At 58.4% G+C, this 18,375-nt stretch overlaps 4 protein-coding genes across 4 annotated transcripts; 2 read left to right on the top strand and 2 right to left on the bottom strand.

Annotated features, from left to right (window-relative positions):
• Positions 1-2,566: 2,566 nt before the first annotated feature.
• Positions 2,567-5,560, top strand: VTJ83DRAFT_4032 (uncharacterized protein; the record flags this gene model as incomplete). The annotated part of the gene is made up of 2 exons (XM_071010477.1): positions 2,567-3,725; positions 4,050-5,560. 2 exons carry the CDS (start codon positions 2,567-2,569, stop codon positions 5,558-5,560), a joined length of 2,670 nt encoding a protein of 889 aa, XP_070867910.1.
• Positions 5,561-11,172: 5,612 nt separating this feature from the next.
• On the bottom strand, positions 11,173-12,490 carry VTJ83DRAFT_4031 (uncharacterized protein; the record flags this gene model as incomplete). Its single annotated transcript, XM_071010476.1, has 3 exons — positions 11,173-11,874; positions 11,950-12,228; positions 12,302-12,490. 3 exons carry the CDS (start codon positions 12,488-12,490, stop codon positions 11,173-11,175), a joined length of 1,170 nt encoding a protein of 389 aa, XP_070867909.1.
• Positions 12,491-15,000: 2,510 nt separating this feature from the next.
• Positions 15,001-16,690, top strand: VTJ83DRAFT_4030 (uncharacterized protein; the record flags this gene model as incomplete). Its single annotated transcript, XM_071010475.1, has 6 exons — positions 15,001-15,239; positions 15,307-15,491; positions 15,562-16,107; positions 16,161-16,203; positions 16,263-16,378; positions 16,437-16,690. 6 exons carry the CDS (start codon positions 15,001-15,003, stop codon positions 16,688-16,690), a joined length of 1,383 nt encoding a protein of 460 aa, XP_070867908.1.
• Positions 16,691-16,953: 263 nt separating this feature from the next.
• On the bottom strand, positions 16,954-17,944 carry VTJ83DRAFT_4029 (uncharacterized protein; the record flags this gene model as incomplete). The annotated part of the gene is made up of 3 exons (XM_071010473.1): positions 16,954-17,123; positions 17,186-17,338; positions 17,401-17,944. 3 exons carry the CDS (start codon positions 17,942-17,944, stop codon positions 16,954-16,956), a joined length of 867 nt encoding a protein of 288 aa, XP_070867907.1.
• Between the last annotated feature and the right edge of the window lie 431 nt (positions 17,945-18,375).

The following is an 18,375-nucleotide window of genomic DNA, read 5'->3' as shown; positions in this document are numbered from 1 at the left end:
CATTCTGGTCGCACAGTGCCGGCCAAACCGGGAAGGATTTCGTGTGCCATGCGGAGTGAGACTCAAACACACCCACACCCGGACACACACACAAAACAAGGAGCAAGAAGAGCCGAAACTGTGGGCATACGACGGGCAGTAGGTACGGCGAAGTTGGGCCCCTCCTTGGCATCGCTCTAGCGATATCGTTGCCCACTCCGAGCCATCCATCAAGAATGGGCTTTGCGGCCGAAACCGTGCCGAACATTGTTCGCCGGGAGAAAGATGGCGATGCAGATCCGGCCCTGCCCGGCAGATTCGGTCCCTTCCGTCCTACCCACCGTTCAGTTCCTCCAGAGATGGGTTCGGAGCACCAATGTAACGCTGCTGGGCGTGCATCCATTCACATAGTCCTGCAGCACTTGGATATTAGTTGCCTGAATGTGTTGTGCTGCGTGCTGTACGCTGCTCGGTCAACAACAAAGCACGGCTCGAGGTGTGCCCGACAGCCCCGACAGCCACTGCCGCCGTGTCCCGAAGCTTCCCGTCCTGCAGACGCTGCATATGCAAGAGAAACCAGGGAAAGGGAAACGGTGAGCTGGGTTTTTGCAAGATGGGTCGCCGAGTGCGTCTGTACATACTGGGTCGGTAACATCGAGGACGGAACCGGAGCCCCTTGTCCTCGCTCTCTACCTAGGTTGCTCGCTCGACGTACATACACCACCGGCCACCGCCGTGCGGCCCCGGAAGGGGTCTACGTAACCAAGGCCGCTGGCTGTCTTGGAAATGGCGGGGAAAAAAGTTTCTGGAATCCAGAGACGTCGCGTGGGTCGGGTTCCATTTGATCGCAGGGAACCATCCGACTTGCGGTGAAGCGGCGCCAGCTACCTGCTTTCGGGTACCTGATCACGCTGGCCCTCCTTTCTCTCATCGTTGTTGGTTTTTTTGTGCTTCTTGAGCTGATCAGAGGGAGAAAAAAACGACGCCTAATTGCTGGTCCCTACCACGGCATCCGCCTCGGGTATCGTGCCACGCGTCAACGATTCCGTCGTTGATGACGGGAGCATGAAAAATTTGCCCCGGGGGGGGAGACCAGGACCAGTCGATCGATGCCTAACGGGATGGATGGATGGATGGATGGATGGGTGGGTGGGTGGGTGGATGGATGGCTATGCCGCTAGGCTCGACGTAGAGAATGGAGGGATGGGGAGAGGGAGAGAAAGGTATGTACACAGTAGTATAGGAGAGAGAAGAGTAGAGTCAGAGATATTGACGGAGCGAAGGCTCCGTCGAGTCGTCAGTCGAGTGTTGCTACAGTATAGTATGTACCCAGGTACCCAGATAATCGTTGATTCGCTGTTGATGTGACAAAAGGCAGGCAAAAAAAAAAAAAAAAAAAAAAAAAAAAAAAGGAACCGGGCAGCCAGCAAGCGTGCCGCCCAGCCAGACCCAATAAGGGCGAACCTCGACTGGAAGGGGCAGGGACAGCGCACAGTGGGGATTTCTGGATTTCTGGCCCCACCGCCCAAAGCACTGGGCTGGACTCGGCCCTCTGTTGGGGCCCAGGGCCCAATCACAACCTGTCTCACGGGCGCCGAGCCAGCAGGTTTAGGCCTTTTCCCACGGCCGACCAACCATGCACCCATCCCATCCATCCGCCCACCACGGGGACCTATGACGGGATGCATGGGCTCCATGCAAAGCTCAACTCTTCCCGCAACCTTGGTCCCACACCCCATTCCTTGACTGAGGTTCGCCGTATTGAACTCCAAGCCGCTTTTGTTCATCCCGCAACTTGGAAACCCACACAACACAAGGCCAGACACACAAACACATACAACCAACCATCTCACAACACCTCGACCTGTCCTTGTTGCTTTTCTTTTCTTTTTTTTGAGCTGCCAGCCAGCAACTATCCAACCTGACAAATGGGAGCTCCTTGATAGCGCCGCCCTCCCTCCCCCCCCTCCCCCATCAATCAGTCGTTGCCGTGCCGTGACGTGACGGAGCCTTCCCTCCCCCCCCCCTTCTAGCTTGTCTCACCCCCTCTCTCTCTTCCGTCCGGCATCCGGGGCAGTTAGTTGGCTTGGGTGGTCGAGGTTTTGTCTTGGGGGTTCCTGTCCTGTCCAGCCAAGGGTCGTCGGTCCCGGTCGTCGCCATCGCTCCAACAACGAGCTGCTGGCCTTGGACAGAACACCCGACGGGACTTCATCTTCTCCAGCAAAACGGTTCCGTTTCACACGATCCACGCGGCCAGCGCCCATCTACCGTGTACCTGCCGCAGGCTTCGCTCCCTCCCTCTGTTCGACGCCGAGACAACCACGTCGCACAGCACAGCCGTTAATCTGTCTCACCCCGGCCGTCGAATTCTTTGGTTTCACCCCACGACAGTCAGCGCCGTCCAGTCCCCGTCCCCGTCCAGGTCCCCGTCCCCGTCTCGCCCCGGGCGGGCTCCAATCGCTCCACCACACGGCACTCGGCCCATTCCCTCGCTCAACCGCCCGCCATCGCCAGAGCGTGGCATGTGCGCCACCGTCCGCCGCGCTGCCCTACCGTTTCCTCCCCGTCGTCTCCGTCGCATGCAGACATGCCCCCGTCTCCAAGCACGTCGGCTGGTGCATCCGACCCCGCGTCCTCGCCCAACTCCTCGGCGAGCACCATGACCATCACCCCAACGGCCGTCGAACCGGGCCCCTCCAGGCTCGCCTCTCAGGCCTCGGCCGCTTCCTTCTCATCCTCCGCCAGCGCCTCCCGCGAACCCTCTCCGACGACACCGTCCTTGCGTACCGCTGCCTTACGCACCTCGTCCGCGAACAAGGGCCCCCGATCGCGTCAAAGCAGCCGCCAGGACCCAACCTCCACGCGCACCGGTCGTTCGACGGTCCGCGCGCCCGCCCCGACGTCCAAAACCCGCTCGTCCGGCAAGCCGCCGGCGCTTCTGCTGTCCGGGTCCGATCCCGACGCGTATGCCGGCCCTTCGGTCAGGTCGCCGTCTACCATGGAACACCTGCGCGACTCGCCCCGATGGCCCGTCTCCCCGAGGCTACGATCGCCCCCGCCCATGCTGAACCGCCCCAACATCGGCCTGCCGAGGAGGCCCGAGCAGCAACAGCAGCCCGAACCCCCGCTGATCCACGTCCAGCGCGCCACCCCCCCGGTGCCGCCCGCCTCTGACGCCCCGTCCGAAACCGACGGCGAGGACATCCCCCTGACCATGGCGCCCAAGAACCCGCCGCGCCCCGGCGCCGCTCCCGGACCGGCCCTGGAGACGGTGCAAGAGGCCAGCCCGATCGGATCGCCCCGGGTCGTCGGCGGCGACGAGTCGGTCGACGAGAGGCTTCAGGACAGCGGCATCCTCTCCGAGGCGTCCCAGGCCGACTCGCTGAGCCTCGGCTACCCCAGGGACTCGTCGGGCCGGAGCAGCGCCAACGACAGCGGCAGCGAGACGGACCATACCCCGCGCCAGAGCGGCGCTCTGAGCACCGCCTCTCTGACGACCCGCCATTCGAGCACCTTCGTCATGCAGGGCGTTGCCGGCAAGAGCAAGACGCGCGAGCCGTCCCTCCAGAGCATGACGGTCGAGACCGAGACGGTCACGTCCATCCCTCAGGCGCCGCTCATCCCGGGCGCCGGCGCCCAGGGCCCCGCCGCGAGCCTGCGCACCCAAGCCAGCATCGAGACGATCCGTCCCAAGAAGGAGAGGAGGAGGCACTCACGGAAGCAACCCACCGTGATGGCTGGCAACGGTGAGCCAACTCTAACATCGCCAGGGTTCCCAGCTCTGCTCCCCGGGCTGCGTCACTACCGGTCGGCGGGACCAGTCGTCCCGTCGTCTCACGGCAGCCACGAGGCAGCGTCGCCGACCAAGCCTCATTTGCACCACCTTCTTCACCATCACCATCACCATCACCAGCACCAGCACCACCATCATCATCATCATCATCATCACCACGTGTATTCCTCTGATGAGGCGGCCGCGGCGGATAGTCGTCCCCGCGGGCCCTACGGTCACAGGCAGAGCAGGACCACCGTGTACAATGTGGGCAGCTTGCTAACCAGGAGTCGCGCAGCGTCGTCCAAGGCGGACATTTTCGAGGCCAAGGTGGCGAGCGCCGTCGAGGAGGCTCAATCCTCCGACTCGGAAGAGACCTTCGTCTACGATTCCAACCCGCCCGACAGCCGCGACCGCCCGATGCGTTTTCGCCACTCGCGCACCCCGAGCACCACCTCCATGGCGAGCCAGCTCGATCGTGCCGGCCTGCGCTCCATCCACTCCGTCCTGGAGAGCGCCCTGCCTCCGGTCCCCGTCAAGAAGAACATGAAGTTCGTCAACACCTCCACCACCAACGGCAACGGCGAGGGCCTCTTCCTTGACGACGACGGCAGAGGCACGAGCCGGAGCGCCGCCGGCTCCGCCCGCGGCACCTCCCGCCACCAGCCCCACCACTTTGGCCGCTGGGGCCGCAGCGGCAACGGCAACGGCCATCCGTCCTTGTTCGCCGAGCATTCCCCCTTCGGCGGGGCGCTGGGCCAGGGCGCCGTCGGCCCCCGCCAGTCGTCCCAACCCCCGAGCCCGCGCTACCTTCACAGCCACCGCTTTAGCGGAAAACGCGGCACCCCCCTCTCCGCCGGCTACGACTTTGACGACACCACCACGGGCGCCGACGACGAGAGGACCCCCTTGATCTCGGGCACGATCCGTTCCTCGCGCTCGGGCCGCAACCGCCGGGGCGCGCCTTCGCTGCGGTCTCTCGAGGCCCAGACCTACCGCGGCTCGGCGCCCTCGGTGCTCAACCGCTTCGCGAGCTGCCTCGTGCTGACCGTCATGATCCTGCTCGTCGTGTCCGGCGCCATCGGCTTCATGTTCGCCACGTCCCAGCCCCTCACCGACATCCAGCTCGTCGCCATGGACCACGTCGTGGCCAGCCCGCAGGAGCTGATGCTCGACCTCACCATCAAGGCGCACAACCCCAACGTCGTCGTCGTCGTCGTCGACTCGGCCGACATCGAGGTCTTTGCCAAATCGCCCCACGCCGGCTCCGACTCGGACTGGTGGTACCGCTCCCACCCCGGCGAGACGGGACCCTCGCCGCCGCCGCCGCCGCCGCGCAAGATGGAGCGCGGGCGGCAGCAAGATGAGCAGCGCAGCCTGCGCACCACCGACGCCAACCCGGACCCGTCCGCGCCCGACGACTCGGCCCCCAACATGCGCCTGGGAACCATCACGGGCTTCGAAAGCGCCCTCTCCTTTGAGGGCTCCTTCTTCCACAAGGGCATCTCGTACTCGTCCGGCGAGGTGCGGCTTCAGAACCCCGGGAATGGAACCTACGGCGGGCAGGAGCGGTGGGAAAGGATCATGGAGGAAGAGTTTACGCTCATCCTCAAGGGCGTGCTCAAGTACACGCTGCCGCTGAGCCAGAGGGTCAGGACGGCGACCATCTCGGGCAAGACCCTGGTGAAGCCCAACGCGGCAAACGACCCCCCGGTTACGGATCCCGAAGTGCCGGTGAAGAAGCCGGCCGGGACGACCGTTGAGGTGGTGATGGTCGGTGCCGAGGAGGGGAAGGAGGAGGATGTTTGAGTCGGGCGTTTCGACTCTTGGATCGGTTCGTTGGGGTTGGATGGCCTCAACAGGCCAGCTTGGTTCTGGCGCTGGGAGGGGCTCGATCCTTTCTACCGGTCACCCTACCGAATATTGCAGGGTTCGGTCTTTTTCCCTCTCTCTCTCTCTCTCGTCGACCATTCCGGTCCATCGGGATGGATGGTCTGGATGGGCAGGGAGGGTTGGGATGACGACGACTCTGCGTTCCACCGACGTACCCCCCTTTCCTTGTTCTCTCTTTTTTTTTTTTTATTTTTGTTTCTGCTACTTTTCTTGTCTGTAACCCTTCCCTTTCCATCCCCTTTTCTCTTTCTTTTCCACGATACGACTTCCACGACCACGACCTTTTCCTACACTGCTACTACTACTACGCTACTACTACTACTACTACTACTACCACTATTACTATTAGTACTATTGATGCCCACGCTATCTCGAGGCGGTCGGGAGATGGAACATAGACTTTCTGGCTACGGTTTCTTTTTTTTTTCTTCACATTTTTCATCTTGTGTATACATGGTGTGGACTGCTGGGTGGATGGCTTCCAGCTCGGTCGCTGGTGCAAGGGGATGGGCGTGCTGTTGTTGTCGTTGTCGTCGTTGTCGTTGTTGCATGGCATGGCGTGGTGGGTTGTTTTTCTCGTTCTTCTATTTCTGGTTTGCCCGGCTGGTTGATTTGCTTGCTAGGATGGTTCAGTTGGTTTCTGTGGTTTCTGTTTGGCTTGGGTTGACTTTGGGTGGGCGGCATTCAGGACCAAAAGAAGACACACACTACACTACCACTTTCCTAAGGCCTTCGATGGCGTCCAGTACCTACTACCCACTGAGTTCACTGACCAATACACTTTTCCTTTTTTGTTTTCTTTTACCGGTTTTCTTCCCACATGCTTACTACATACATATGTCTCCCTGCCCCCTACTTACCCCACTGCACATGAAGTGAGACGAAAGAAATAGGGTGCTGGTTCTGCCGGGACTCGGAGCTCTGGAGGGACCGACGGGCCGGCCATGACGTTATATTCTAGAGGGGCAAGACGGGATGGTGTTTGTCGGCGGCGTCTGGTGGGCTTGGTTTGTTGAGCAGGATAACTAGGGCTTGGTACATTGGACTGATTGTTTTCATAGAATACGGGAAAAGGCAAGACGCGGTGATGTGTATCTCGATAGGTAGATGGGTAGCCATAATAACGAAGGGACATAAGGTCATGGAAGGCATATGAAAACTAGACGCATGGATAGCTCAGAGCTCCCCCCCTCCCCACAACAAATCTGTGTAAACGCAGTCAAATGATCACTTCACTTACAACGGTTTCCTGAACTTATGCTTGCTCACTCTCATTTCCACAAACGACTACATACTAGAGCCTCCTGTGATGTTGGTTTTCTTGCTACACAGTCGCACTGTGTACCGTCAAAATTAAAGCGAAGCTTCCGCTTCGCTTTGATCATTCGCCAACCTTGAAATATGTGTGCTTGCCTCGTTATGGTTACACATGCAATGCAGACATGCACCCCACACCCAGAGAGAGAGAGAGGGAGCGGGAGACAGACGTGCATATACACATTCATCTTGCATGAATACATGTATAATTATGGTTTACACATCTCCATATACAGATAGATACTACATATAGTAATAGTAGCAGGAAAAAATCTAGTCAGCCGGCGGTCTGACCGGCGTCGATGTCCCTGCGAGCGGTGATAACTCGGCAGCCAACGTTCTTATTTGTGGACTGATGCACCTGAACCCTCGGAGTTTCCTTGCACAGCCTCACTTGGCCGGGCTAGCTCAGCAAGGCCTAGCGCCGTTCAAGATGCATGTTAATACTACTTAGGGGACCGGTCGGAAGGTGAAGCAAAGACAACGAAGAGCAACAGAAGGAAGAATGGAAAAAAAAAAAAAAAAAAGGGTTCAATGCGGGCAGCCCTGGTCAAGCTGGGCCGGGGAGGAATATGAAGAGCTAGACGCGCGAAGCGAGCAGACCTCCCGCCACTTTGCAAGCATCACCAACAGGCACCTCTGGATGCGCCCTTCGCGATGGGGGCTGCGCGTCCCGAGCCATGACATTTGTACCTGCCTGCATCTTGACTGCAGCAGGTGACCACGCGGCCCAATTATAAACGATCTGATCCGGTTTGAAGAAGGGCACTGGACCGTACCGCTGAGAGGGCAGACCAATAATAATGTTCCAACATTGCGAAACAGGCAAACGGGGCAAAAAAGGTCCAATTTCCGATATTTTGCATGAGTGCTCGTCCTGGAGTCTCGGTGCCATGCAAATAAGTACCTAGTGCATATATACCTGCCTTAGGCTTGGCGGTTATCCCATCGCCGCTCGCAGCCATGTAAGGTATGGTATGTGCTGTGTAACGAGTACCTACGCGTCGAGCCGCCTTTTAGGCTATACGCCAACGATACCCCCTGCGGGTTTCGCCTTGCAGGTCGTCGTCAGCGTCATTTGACGTCTTGTGCATATGCAGCATAGTGCTTGTGGCGTTTTGTACCGGCGCGGACGTTGTCTGCCTACTTTGCAGCTTGCGGGAGAGGGGCGGTTCAGCGGCCATTTGGGGTATTTACGTCGGGGAGGGGGCGATGATGCCTCAATACCGCCACTACCCAACGCTGAGCGTACTATTCTATGGGTGACGTGACGGCTTGCTTTGCGCGGCACCCGAGCTTTTAAATACACACACACACACACACACATATATATATATATATACATACACATACATTTTGCGGCGGGAATCTCGTAGTGTTGATGAGGGGATCTCTTGATGCGAATAGCTTCTCCTGCTGGGAATCAGCCCTGATTCGAGCGTAACAGCGGTGCCGTGATAACATTTCGCTGTGTAAGTGGAGGACTCGTTTCCCAATCTGGAAGTGGTTTCCATCTGTACCTTGGTGGGGGGTTGGGTGGAAGGGGGGGGGGGGGGGGGGTGATCAGGAGTGAGGCTCTACATACCTTATAGAAATAGACACGGAGACCCCTCATACGCATCCAATCATGACCGCCGAATCGATGAAGGTGCACTTGTATACCTTCGCTACCGTAACTTCGCCACTGTGACCGGAGTTATCCTGCCCAGTTCTGCAGGGCCTACTGAGACTCAAGCGGAAACCTTGGGCAACTTTGACGTCCAACTCTGCGAAGCAAGGGGATAAGTGGTTTGATCCGGTATGGAAACAAAACGTCCAAGCCCATTATGCTCGCCTTGTTGGCAGAGCATGCTTGCGTCTCTCTCGGAGTCCAACGATCTCGTGTATGTGGATAGCGCCAAAGCCGCTGTACGCAGAGTCCGCAGGCCCTCTTCGCCCGACCCGCCACCCCCCTGGCGTGGACAGCGTGTCGAGTGGGTCAAACGAGCATACTATACGCAGTAGAGACACTTCACAGTGTGCATAGCCCCTATCAGAGTTGAGGTTATGTTCTGGGAGTTACGTACAGCTCACTCGTCATAGGGGCGTAGACATTGCTCAGCAGTCCAGCTGTTGAATCCTCGGACACAATACCTATATATAAAGGCATTTCAGTCCGAGGAACAAGCGGGTGGTGTGCTCTTCTCTTCTCTTCCCATGTTCCATTGCTAGGTTGCTTTCCTCTTATCCGTGCTACCAGGTCCCTAAGAATCATAACGGGTACAGGATACAACCGCATCCCGGATCGGCGTTGGGCAACCCCCAACGGCCCTATTATACCCAAGCTTGCTGCACCCCTAAGGCATCCCATCTCACCTCCATCTCTGCCGCTTCCACCGCCGCAAACATCATGCCGCCCCGACAAGCCGGAAGCCCTACCGACCAGAACGTCGAGCTCCTCCTGTCAGGCATGCACCGGAGCTGTGGCCGTTGCGATGGATGCCGGCAAGCCGAAAGAGCTGCGCAGGCGGAAGCCGAGCTTGACGTCGAGCCTGAAGCTCTGCTCGCCCACGCCCGGCGGCCGTCGGGAAGCCCATCCCAACAGGACGACGGCCTGCTAGCCACGGCGCTGATGCGGCATGGTAAGGCCGTTTCCCTCACGCCCTTCGCCGCGTGGTTTCCCTAGTCCTTGCCTCGGCGCTCTATTAACCATCATGACAGAAAACCTTGACGTTGCCCGAGCCGAACCCGACCGCCGCCGACCTTCCGGCGCCCCCCACGACGATGCTTGGTCGCTGGCCGTCGGCTTCGGCCCAAGCGACCTTGCCGAACGCGCGACATCGTAAAACGGCGGTCACGACGTGACCAGCATCCTCGACAACCCGAATGCCGTACTTATTATACCACCGCCCTTAACTCCTCCCCCCCCCTCATTGCCCATGCACCCGTCCCAAGAGACGAAAGAGGTATGCCCGGGAGGATATATCGGATGCTGATGTGGAAGTCCGACTTCAACGTGGCTGGCCTTCTCACGGATCATGAGTTGATGAAATACGCTCTTAAATTATACTTTTCCTATGTGATAGGTATAGTGTAGTCTCAGGGACGGGCCGTATGAACACTAGAAGATGAACTAATTCTTAGCTTTCCTGCTCCATCCCACCGCCCCTTTTCTCTTTTATGACGCGCGGTGTCAGGGCCGTCGGGTACGTGGCCCGGATGCAAAGTAGGCCGATGATCGGAGGTGGGGCCGATTGCAGGGGGCACGGGCTAGCCTGTGAGGTGAGGGCTGAAGGTTGGAGGATCAAGATAAAAGAGGAGGCAATAGGCATTGTATTCGAGGCGAGCAGAGCTCAAGACACTATCTTACCCCCCTCTCACTTGGTCCCATCGCACCCACTGCGTGACGGCCTCGTAGTCCATAGGTACCCCCCACCCCCCCCCCCCCCCCCCCCAAGAGCCCCGGCTCTGACACACGGGTAGGATTCTTACCTCCATTTTGATTTGATTTTGGGCGTAAGAGACATCATTCAACAATGCCCTGCTGACGGTCGATTCTGGCCGTTTGGTTCATTGATTACCACAGCCGTGTTTGTTTTTCCTTTGCTTTGAATTCCCAGGCGCATGACTCCTCCTTCTTTCGACATGCGCTGCACTCTCAAGCCATTGGCACACAGGACGATTGTCAAGGGCACAGGAGGTGAGGAGAAGTTCCAGATGACTTGCTCAATAGTATCACCGGCCGCTTCCGACGGCAACCTCGAGGAAACCAACCTGGCGCTCCCCTGAATCCGACTCCCACTGTTACCCAATGTTGCATTCCAGCTGTCGCGCCCGATTACAGTGTGAATAGCCACCCGTCGTCATGCGGCTCTCGAAATATTGCCAAAAGCGCCCTCATTGGCGAGGAACACCATAAAGCTCGACTATCCTGCAGCTCTCCGGAGGGAACAACTTGTATCCATTAGTCATGCTCTTGCTCTCTTACAATAACCAAAGCCTATCATGTTATCAAGGTTCGCTCATGCTATCTATCCCAACTACCCATGCAGCGTTCTATCTCTGGCGCGACTCTAAAAGAGCACACAAAAAACATTCACATTACAAAACCTGTATCTCATCATGTCTCTCGCCACGGGATGCCGGCGCTATGCGGGCACACGACAAAGAGGTCAAGAAAAAAAGAGAAACTCGCGCCCGCACGGCCAAGCTGCTGCGCCTTGGCGACCGCTTCACGCCTCCAGCTCGTCCTCCTTCCAGTTCGCCTCCTTGGCAACCGTGGCATTCCCGCCGCCCACGACGCGACCGCCCGTCTTCCGCTTCACGCGGCTGCGCATGCCCACCTCATCATCAAAGATGAACCGCCACAAGACATAGATCCAGCTGCGATGCTGGGGGAGGGTATCGTAAAACTCCCTCGCGATGCGGTTCAGCTCGGGCAGGCGGGTCCACGGCACAGCGGGGAAATCGTGATGCTCATTGTGCAGGCCGACGTTGTACGTGAAGAAGTTGAGCGGGCCGTAGTAGCTGAACGTCTCGGGGATGGGGATCTTGTTGTTGGGGTCGCGAGCCTCGGGCGCGACCTTCTCGTAGACGTAGTGCTCGGCGATGAAGTGGCCCGCGGTCGGGTGGAGGGAGCCGGCCAGGAAGGAGGACAGCAGCAGGTAGAGCAGCGAGTGCGGCGTGAAAAGCCCCGGGAGGCGGCAGGCCACGACGTAGTCGAAGGCCAGCTGGACGGCGAGGTTGACCCAGTGCACCCAGGTAAAGGGCACGCGGTAGACGGTGATGGGGCGGAGGGCGTAGAAGAAGATCTGGAAGGTGCAGAAGAAGGCCTTGCCGAGGATCGAGTCGAGGAAGACGGCTTCCAAGGCGGTGGGGAGGTCGGTGTCGAGGCCGTCGACCCCGAGAGACTTGTGGTGGGTGAGGTGGTAGGGCTGGACGCCAGACGGATAGAAACGTTAGCAAGCAAGCAAACAAGCAGGCAGGCAGGCAGGGTGAAGGCTATTTACCCGGAACGAGGCGCTGTAAGGCACGGCGATGGGGAGGTTCGCAAAAATGGCAAAAAGACGGTTGGCCAGCGGCGAGCGGAAGGCGAGGTTATGCGAGATCTCGTGGATGGCCAGGAACAGGTTCTGGTTGGCGGTGGCTCCGAAGACGTAGGCGACGGCCCAGAACTTCCAGGACCAGAAGGGCGTGTTGCGCAGGAGGTGGGCGAGCAGGATTTGGAGACCGACCACGCCGGCGACCACGTACTTGGTCAAGGGCTCGGGGCCGCACAGCTTGGTGACCTGGAGAAAGAGAAGGCAGGTCAGCCAACGCTCCGGAGAGCCCTTGCGAGCTCGCGTCTGCGGACAGACTCACCTCGGGGTGGGCCTTGATGATGGCCAGGCGCCGCGTCCGGTGCGGCTCCTCGGTGTAGGTCCAGAAGAAGTCGCGGTAGGTTGCATCATCAACGCCGTGGTCGGCAGCGGAGTCGCCGGCCTTGGGATCGACGGCGGGCACCGTCTTGGTGGACGAGCCTCTCTTGGAGGCGGTAGCGGAGCGAGCCATGGCGATTTTGAGAAGCTGAACCCACCGAGTCCTCGAGGCGACGGCGGCGTGGAGGTGAAAGGGAGGCTCGAGGTTGAGCCCAAGAAATGGAAGGTTGCAAACTCAAGTTAGGAGGTCCCTGAATTTCACACCGCCCTGGGCCAGGGCAGGGGGTTCTGCAACCGAGCGGGGGTTCCTGGCCCTGGGACCAATCAGGGGCGGCAAGTGCCTGGGCATGGCTCCAGAAGCCCGTCGCGGTGGGCTGTCGTTTGCCCACATCATCTGATTCTCACGGTACCTTGAGGTAACCTGTTTTCTATCTTGGTTCAACAATAAGTCTGGCTTTTCTAGGTCTGGGTAGGGGTTTGTTGGATCGGGCCCTCAACAGGACTCCCGAAACAAACACTGGCAGTTCCACCATGATTTCCATTTCAATGCTCAAGTTACCGTGTGGATTTTGTTCCAGGGAGGCCACCTACCAGAGTTCGGATAACCAACTAGTTACCTGCAGGTCCATGCTTTGAGAGCATGTGGGGGTTCCAGCTGTCGAGGGCCTGGCCACCCCCGGCCGTCACAATAGGGGGGGGGACCAGCACCAATAGGCGCCAGGGCTGCTACATGTGTGATGGCCCGGACCTGTGAGAGTGCATACGACGGAAAGGAGTGGTTGGAAGCTGTTATTCAAAGGAAGAAAACAACTATCTGATGTGCCTCTCCTGGAGGCTCCTTATATACACGATGGATGCCCAGAATGGCGGTCTGAGCAGGCAGAATGACTGCTGGGGTTCAGGACCGGGGTATGAGTCCCCATAGATCCTGTCACAACATGATTATGTACATACACAGGCAGGACGCAGAATGGATAACGATGACTTGAGTTCTGTTGGCTCGTCATGGAATAGGTTTGATTCTTCGACAAAGATTCCAACACTCTTGCATGCCCCAATGCTACTGTTCAATGCTTTGTTTCGTACCTAACGCTGAGCCTGTTGCTTTTTGCTGGAGTGATGTTGTAAGTAGAAGTCGGGCTTCTGAAAGCGTCGGGGCTCGTTGGACATAACTAGGTAGGCTGGTCCTGCGATTCATTCCACACGTTCCTGGCCTGCCTTGTTAGCGTCGAAAGTCGCCATAAACAAAAATACATGGAGCTTTGTGAAGAATGGATACTCTGTGCCAACTGTATACGAAGAATAAGCAACACTATTACCTACGAAGACCTCGGTGATTCTGGTGCACCCTGGTACCTAGCTAGGGAAGGATGATGTTCGCCTACCAACCTCCCAGCTCGAAAACATCCAGATGTAAAGGTTGAGGACAAGAACCCACTCCAAGCATTTTGCCGTAGCTCCCAACTACCAAATTTATCCCATCCATAGTTCTCACTGTAAACGACCTCGGTCTGATTCTTGGAGTTTCAACTCGTCCTATGTTTTTATATGTTTTCAGGGTGCGCGCTGCTGGTGGTCCGTGCACCGTTGTAAGCCCCTGAGATAGGTTGTTTACTTGCCCCCTTTTCCAGGACGCTCCCTTGAAAACACCAAGAAACAAACATCACGAGAATTCACCGCTATATCCACGGCCACCCTCAAGGAGGAAGATCACCTTGATTTTGTGAGGATGGAGCGCCGTGTTTTTCTTGATTCGACTCGCCCTCAAGTCCCGTCGGGCCCGCCCTCCTTCGATCACTTGAGACCGTCGAGATCAACAGGTACGAACCCCTCGAGACCCGCGTCTCGCGTGTTCCTGGCAAAAGCGGAGAAGAAAAAGCGGCTGTGCTTTCCGCTGTTCACCATCACAAGCCTCAACCTAGAAATTCAGGCTCCGCGGGTGAAACCCTTGGGGCAAAAATCGGCAGTCCTTTTTGCGACCCTCTTCCCCTCCTCTTCTCCAAAGTCTTTCTCCTTTCTCTTCTTCTTTCTCTCCCAACAACAGTCCCGACACCACCAACTTGGGCCTCCAGCAGCGGCTCAAATCTCAAGCCATCATCGACCAGGTAAGGAAGTATCGGGGAATTCGAGGTCAAGAGCCGACTTGGAAGTCGCAGTTTTCTGTCAAGTTTCCTTTTTTCTTTTTTTTTTCCCTGTCTACCACGACAGTCTCTTCTACTCCGATGTACTTTGCCGTTGTCACTTATCCCCCCTCTCGCAGGTACATCCTCCACCTCGCCGAGTCAGTTCCTCGACAGCTCATCACCTCTCGAGTCACCATCCACCAGGTGAAGTCTTTGGCAAGATTCCTCTTTGGTGCTTCTACAAGCAATCACTGTGTCCTCAACCTTTGATTTTTTTTCTTCCTGTTGTCTATTATAGCACTTCCTGAGATACAAGCTTTGACAACGCTGGCTCTTTTCATCCCTGATCAACCGAGGTTCAGTCATTCAGGCCAGTCATTGCACGTTCGGACCTGCCGGGTTGACTCGGCCAATTTCCCTGCAGTTTCTGGGTCTATTTCATTCAAGACTACACTGAAGGACCGAGGCATCCAGGGCATTCTGACATTCAACCTCCAGACCAAAAAGATCAGCATCCAACATGTCCGACAACATCACCGGCCCTGGCTGGGGCGGCGGCCAGAACGAGTTCGAGGTTTCTGAGTGGAACAATGGTAGCAACAGCACCGTTGACGACCCTTGGAACGATGCGGGTAACGCTTCTGGCTGGAATGGCGGCGCCAATGACGCCAGTGTCGAGTTGGGAGGCGGTGGAGATCACAACACCTTTGGAGGCGATGGCGGTGCCGACCTAGCCTGCTTCAATTGTGGCGAGACCGGGTACGTCTTGCCCCCCCCCCCCCCCCCCCCCTTGCTACCATCCAGGAGACATCTGACGCTGGCCTAGCCATCGCAAGGCCGACTGCCCCAAGCCTCGCGCCTTTAACGGTGCCTGCCGTCGTTGCAATCAGGAGGGCCACATGAGCAAGGATTGCCCCAACGCCCCCCCTCCCGAGTGCCACGAGTGCCAGTCCATCGAGCACCTGGCCAAGGACTGCCCGAACCGCATCTGCAAGAACTGCGGCAACGCTGGTGAGCTGTTGATGGATCGTCCCGAAGCAGGGGGAGGGGGGTTCTCAATGCTGACTGTTGTCGAACACAGGACACACTGTTTCGCAGTGCACCGAGGCTCGGAAGATCGACCGCTCGGACGTGCCTGACATGGCCAAGGACGAGGCCTGGGAGAAGATCAAGCAGGTGGCCAAGACCCGCGACATTGACGACATCAAGGAGGCCATTCAGATTTACGTCAAGGCATCCCCCGAGACCACTTATGTCGACCTGGAGCGCCTCTTCCGTGACCAGGAGATCCCTATCTGGCTCATTGCCATCGAGCGGGAGCTCCTGCCGACGTTGACCCTCATGGACCTTCAGGGAAACCTGAACAAGAAATACAAGGTCACGTATCGGACCCAGTGGAACGCCACCCGCCCCAGCGAGCGTCTGCTGTGGCCCAAGGACGTCGATGAGAACTTGGAGCGCCTCAAGAATGCTGGCGAGCCCACTGATCGCATGGTTCCCAAATGCAGCAATTGCGGCGAGGTGGGCCACGGTGCGAGGTCCTGCCCGCAGGAGAAGTTGGAGAAGCCCAACACGAGCGAGATTCGTTGCTACAACTGCAACGAGACCGGCCACCGCGTTCGCGACTGTTAGTCATCCGATGTTGGCGGGTTGCAGGGACTTGATGCTAACGACACGCAGGCCCCGTTCCCCGGGTTGACAGGTTTGCCTGCAAGAACTGCGGGTGCGTCCATCCCTTGCGTTGGGCCTTGAAATAAGAGGAGGAAGCTAACACGTCGACAGCGAATCTGGCCACAAGGTCGCCGACTGCCCCAAGCCGCGGTCCACGGACGACGTCGAGTGCCGCAACTGCGGCGAGCTCGGCCACCGGGCCAAGGACTGCCCCAAGCCCCGCGACAGTGAGTGCTTTGGATGAGGCGTGGCGAGATGGCCGGTTTGCTCACCCATTGGACACAGTGTCGCGCGTCAAGTGCAACAAGTGCGGTGAATCCGGCCACTTTGAGCGCCAGTGCACCAATGCCGAGGTCGACGGCGGTGACGGCCAAGGCTGGAACTCGGGCGTTGCCAACAGAAATGACAGCTATTGGGGCTCGGGCAACAATGCCAACGGGTCCTCGTCTGGCTGGGAGGGCGGCGCCGATGGTGGCAACGCCGGTACCGGCGGCTGGGAGGTTCCGGCCGCCGGCGCCAATGGGCCGGCTACCTGGTAATCTCGGCTATCGTTGACGAGTGGCTATCTCACGGGTCAAGCGGACCGAGGTTTCTCGGGAGGGACGGCGCGTTGTTTCAGTGTATCTGAACATTGTGCGGAGCCGGTACGATGTGGTAGACAAACAAGTGCATGGACGCGGAGCTCTAGATACATAGCAAGACAAGCCAGGCAGGGGGAGATGCCCGCTGGTAAATGGAACGTTGAAGCGTGCGATGCTCTGCTGCGATGAATGATGCGATCCGCTCTCCATGTCGGCGAGGTTTACTTGGTGAGCACGCCGATGATGCTGGGCAGGGTGAAGAACCACTGCTCGCCCGCCAGCGGGTGCAGATCAACGTGGCTCCAGGGGCCGGCCTCGCGCAGATAACGTCCCGTGTCGCGGGTTATTTGGCAGCCGCCAATGATGCGAGGCCAGACGAAGCCGAGGAGGTCTGGTGAGGTCAGTCATGGAGCTTCCTGGTGGCTCGCATCTTGTTGGGGAGGCAGGGCTTACATTGGTACACGCGCATGGCGATGCCTTGCTCGGGGAAGCAGCGGACGTGCTCATAGACGTACCACCGACCGCCGGGCTTGAGATAGCGGTAGAGCTGGCGGATGTTGTGCTCGGGGGAGGGGATGCTGCAGAGGCACTTTAACGTGATGATGCCTGGGTGAAGCGTCAGCTTTCGTCCAGCTTGTCAGCGGCTCCCGCTTGCCTCCTGAACTCACAATCGACGCTCTCGGCTGCCACGCGCCCAGAGCTTTCCAAGTCCTCAATCCCCACGGGCACAATCTCGTACGTCCCGCTCTCGTCCAGGCCGGCCTCGGAGATCCTCTGCCTCAGCGCCGGGTGCAGGCTCGGGTTGGGCTCGACCCCGTACACCTTGCTCACCCCGGGCAGGCTCGAGGGAGAGAAGAGCGACACCCACAGGCCCGAGCCGGGCCCAACCTCGAGCACCGTCCCGCTCACGGCCGGGTGAGGGTGCGGTTGGCCCCGTTGGTCGTCGCCGGCGAGAGCCGCAGGCGGGACGACACCATGCGTCACCCGGCCCTGCACCAGGGGGACGACGTTCTTGGAGCCCATGTCACGGAGGCCCGGCCCGACGGAGGCCCAGAAGCGGGCGAACCATAGCTCGCGAAGGCGTCCGGGGGACAGGAGCGTGCCGAGGTCGCCCGCGCGGAGGCAGACGAGGATGGTGCCCGGGAGATAGGTGAGGGCGAGGCCCATGAACCAAAAGGGCTCGACGAGCGATCCGAGGGCCTCGAGTGACATTTTGGGTTCAGCTCTGCCTGTCCCTTCTTTCGGAGCGTTTGGTGATGAGGCGAGGACGGGTGCCTTAGGAAGAGGTTGTTAGGCAGGGAGGGGGCAAAGCAACTACAGTACTACGTATTAATCATAGTTCGTGAAGGCGAGGCGAAAACGGGGGTTGGTGAGGTAGGATACTTACCGGCAGTCATGGAACTAGCTGCGTGTCGCAGGGCAGCAAAAGAAAAAAAAAGCAGCAAGAATTTCTAAGATCCCATTCGCCGGCGGTAACTCCAAGTAGTTATTTGATACAGGAGTATTACTCTGTAAAATCTCGCCCCTCGGCCATCATTCGTGGAAACAGGTGGGTTCGGCGCTCAGCGCAGAGAGCATAGTTATATAACTGCGTATCAGCATCGCCCGCCTATCCCGAGCTCCGCGGCCTGACACGGCACCGA

The sequence above is a fragment of the Remersonia thermophila genome, chromosome 3, assembly GCF_042764415.1.
Source record: "Remersonia thermophila strain ATCC 22073 chromosome 3, whole genome shotgun sequence".
Classification (NCBI taxonomy): Eukaryota; Fungi; Ascomycota; class Sordariomycetes; order Sordariales; family Chaetomiaceae; genus Remersonia; species Remersonia thermophila.
Note: the sequence above shows the minus strand (reverse complement) of the source record. Positions and strands in the feature narration are given on the sequence as shown.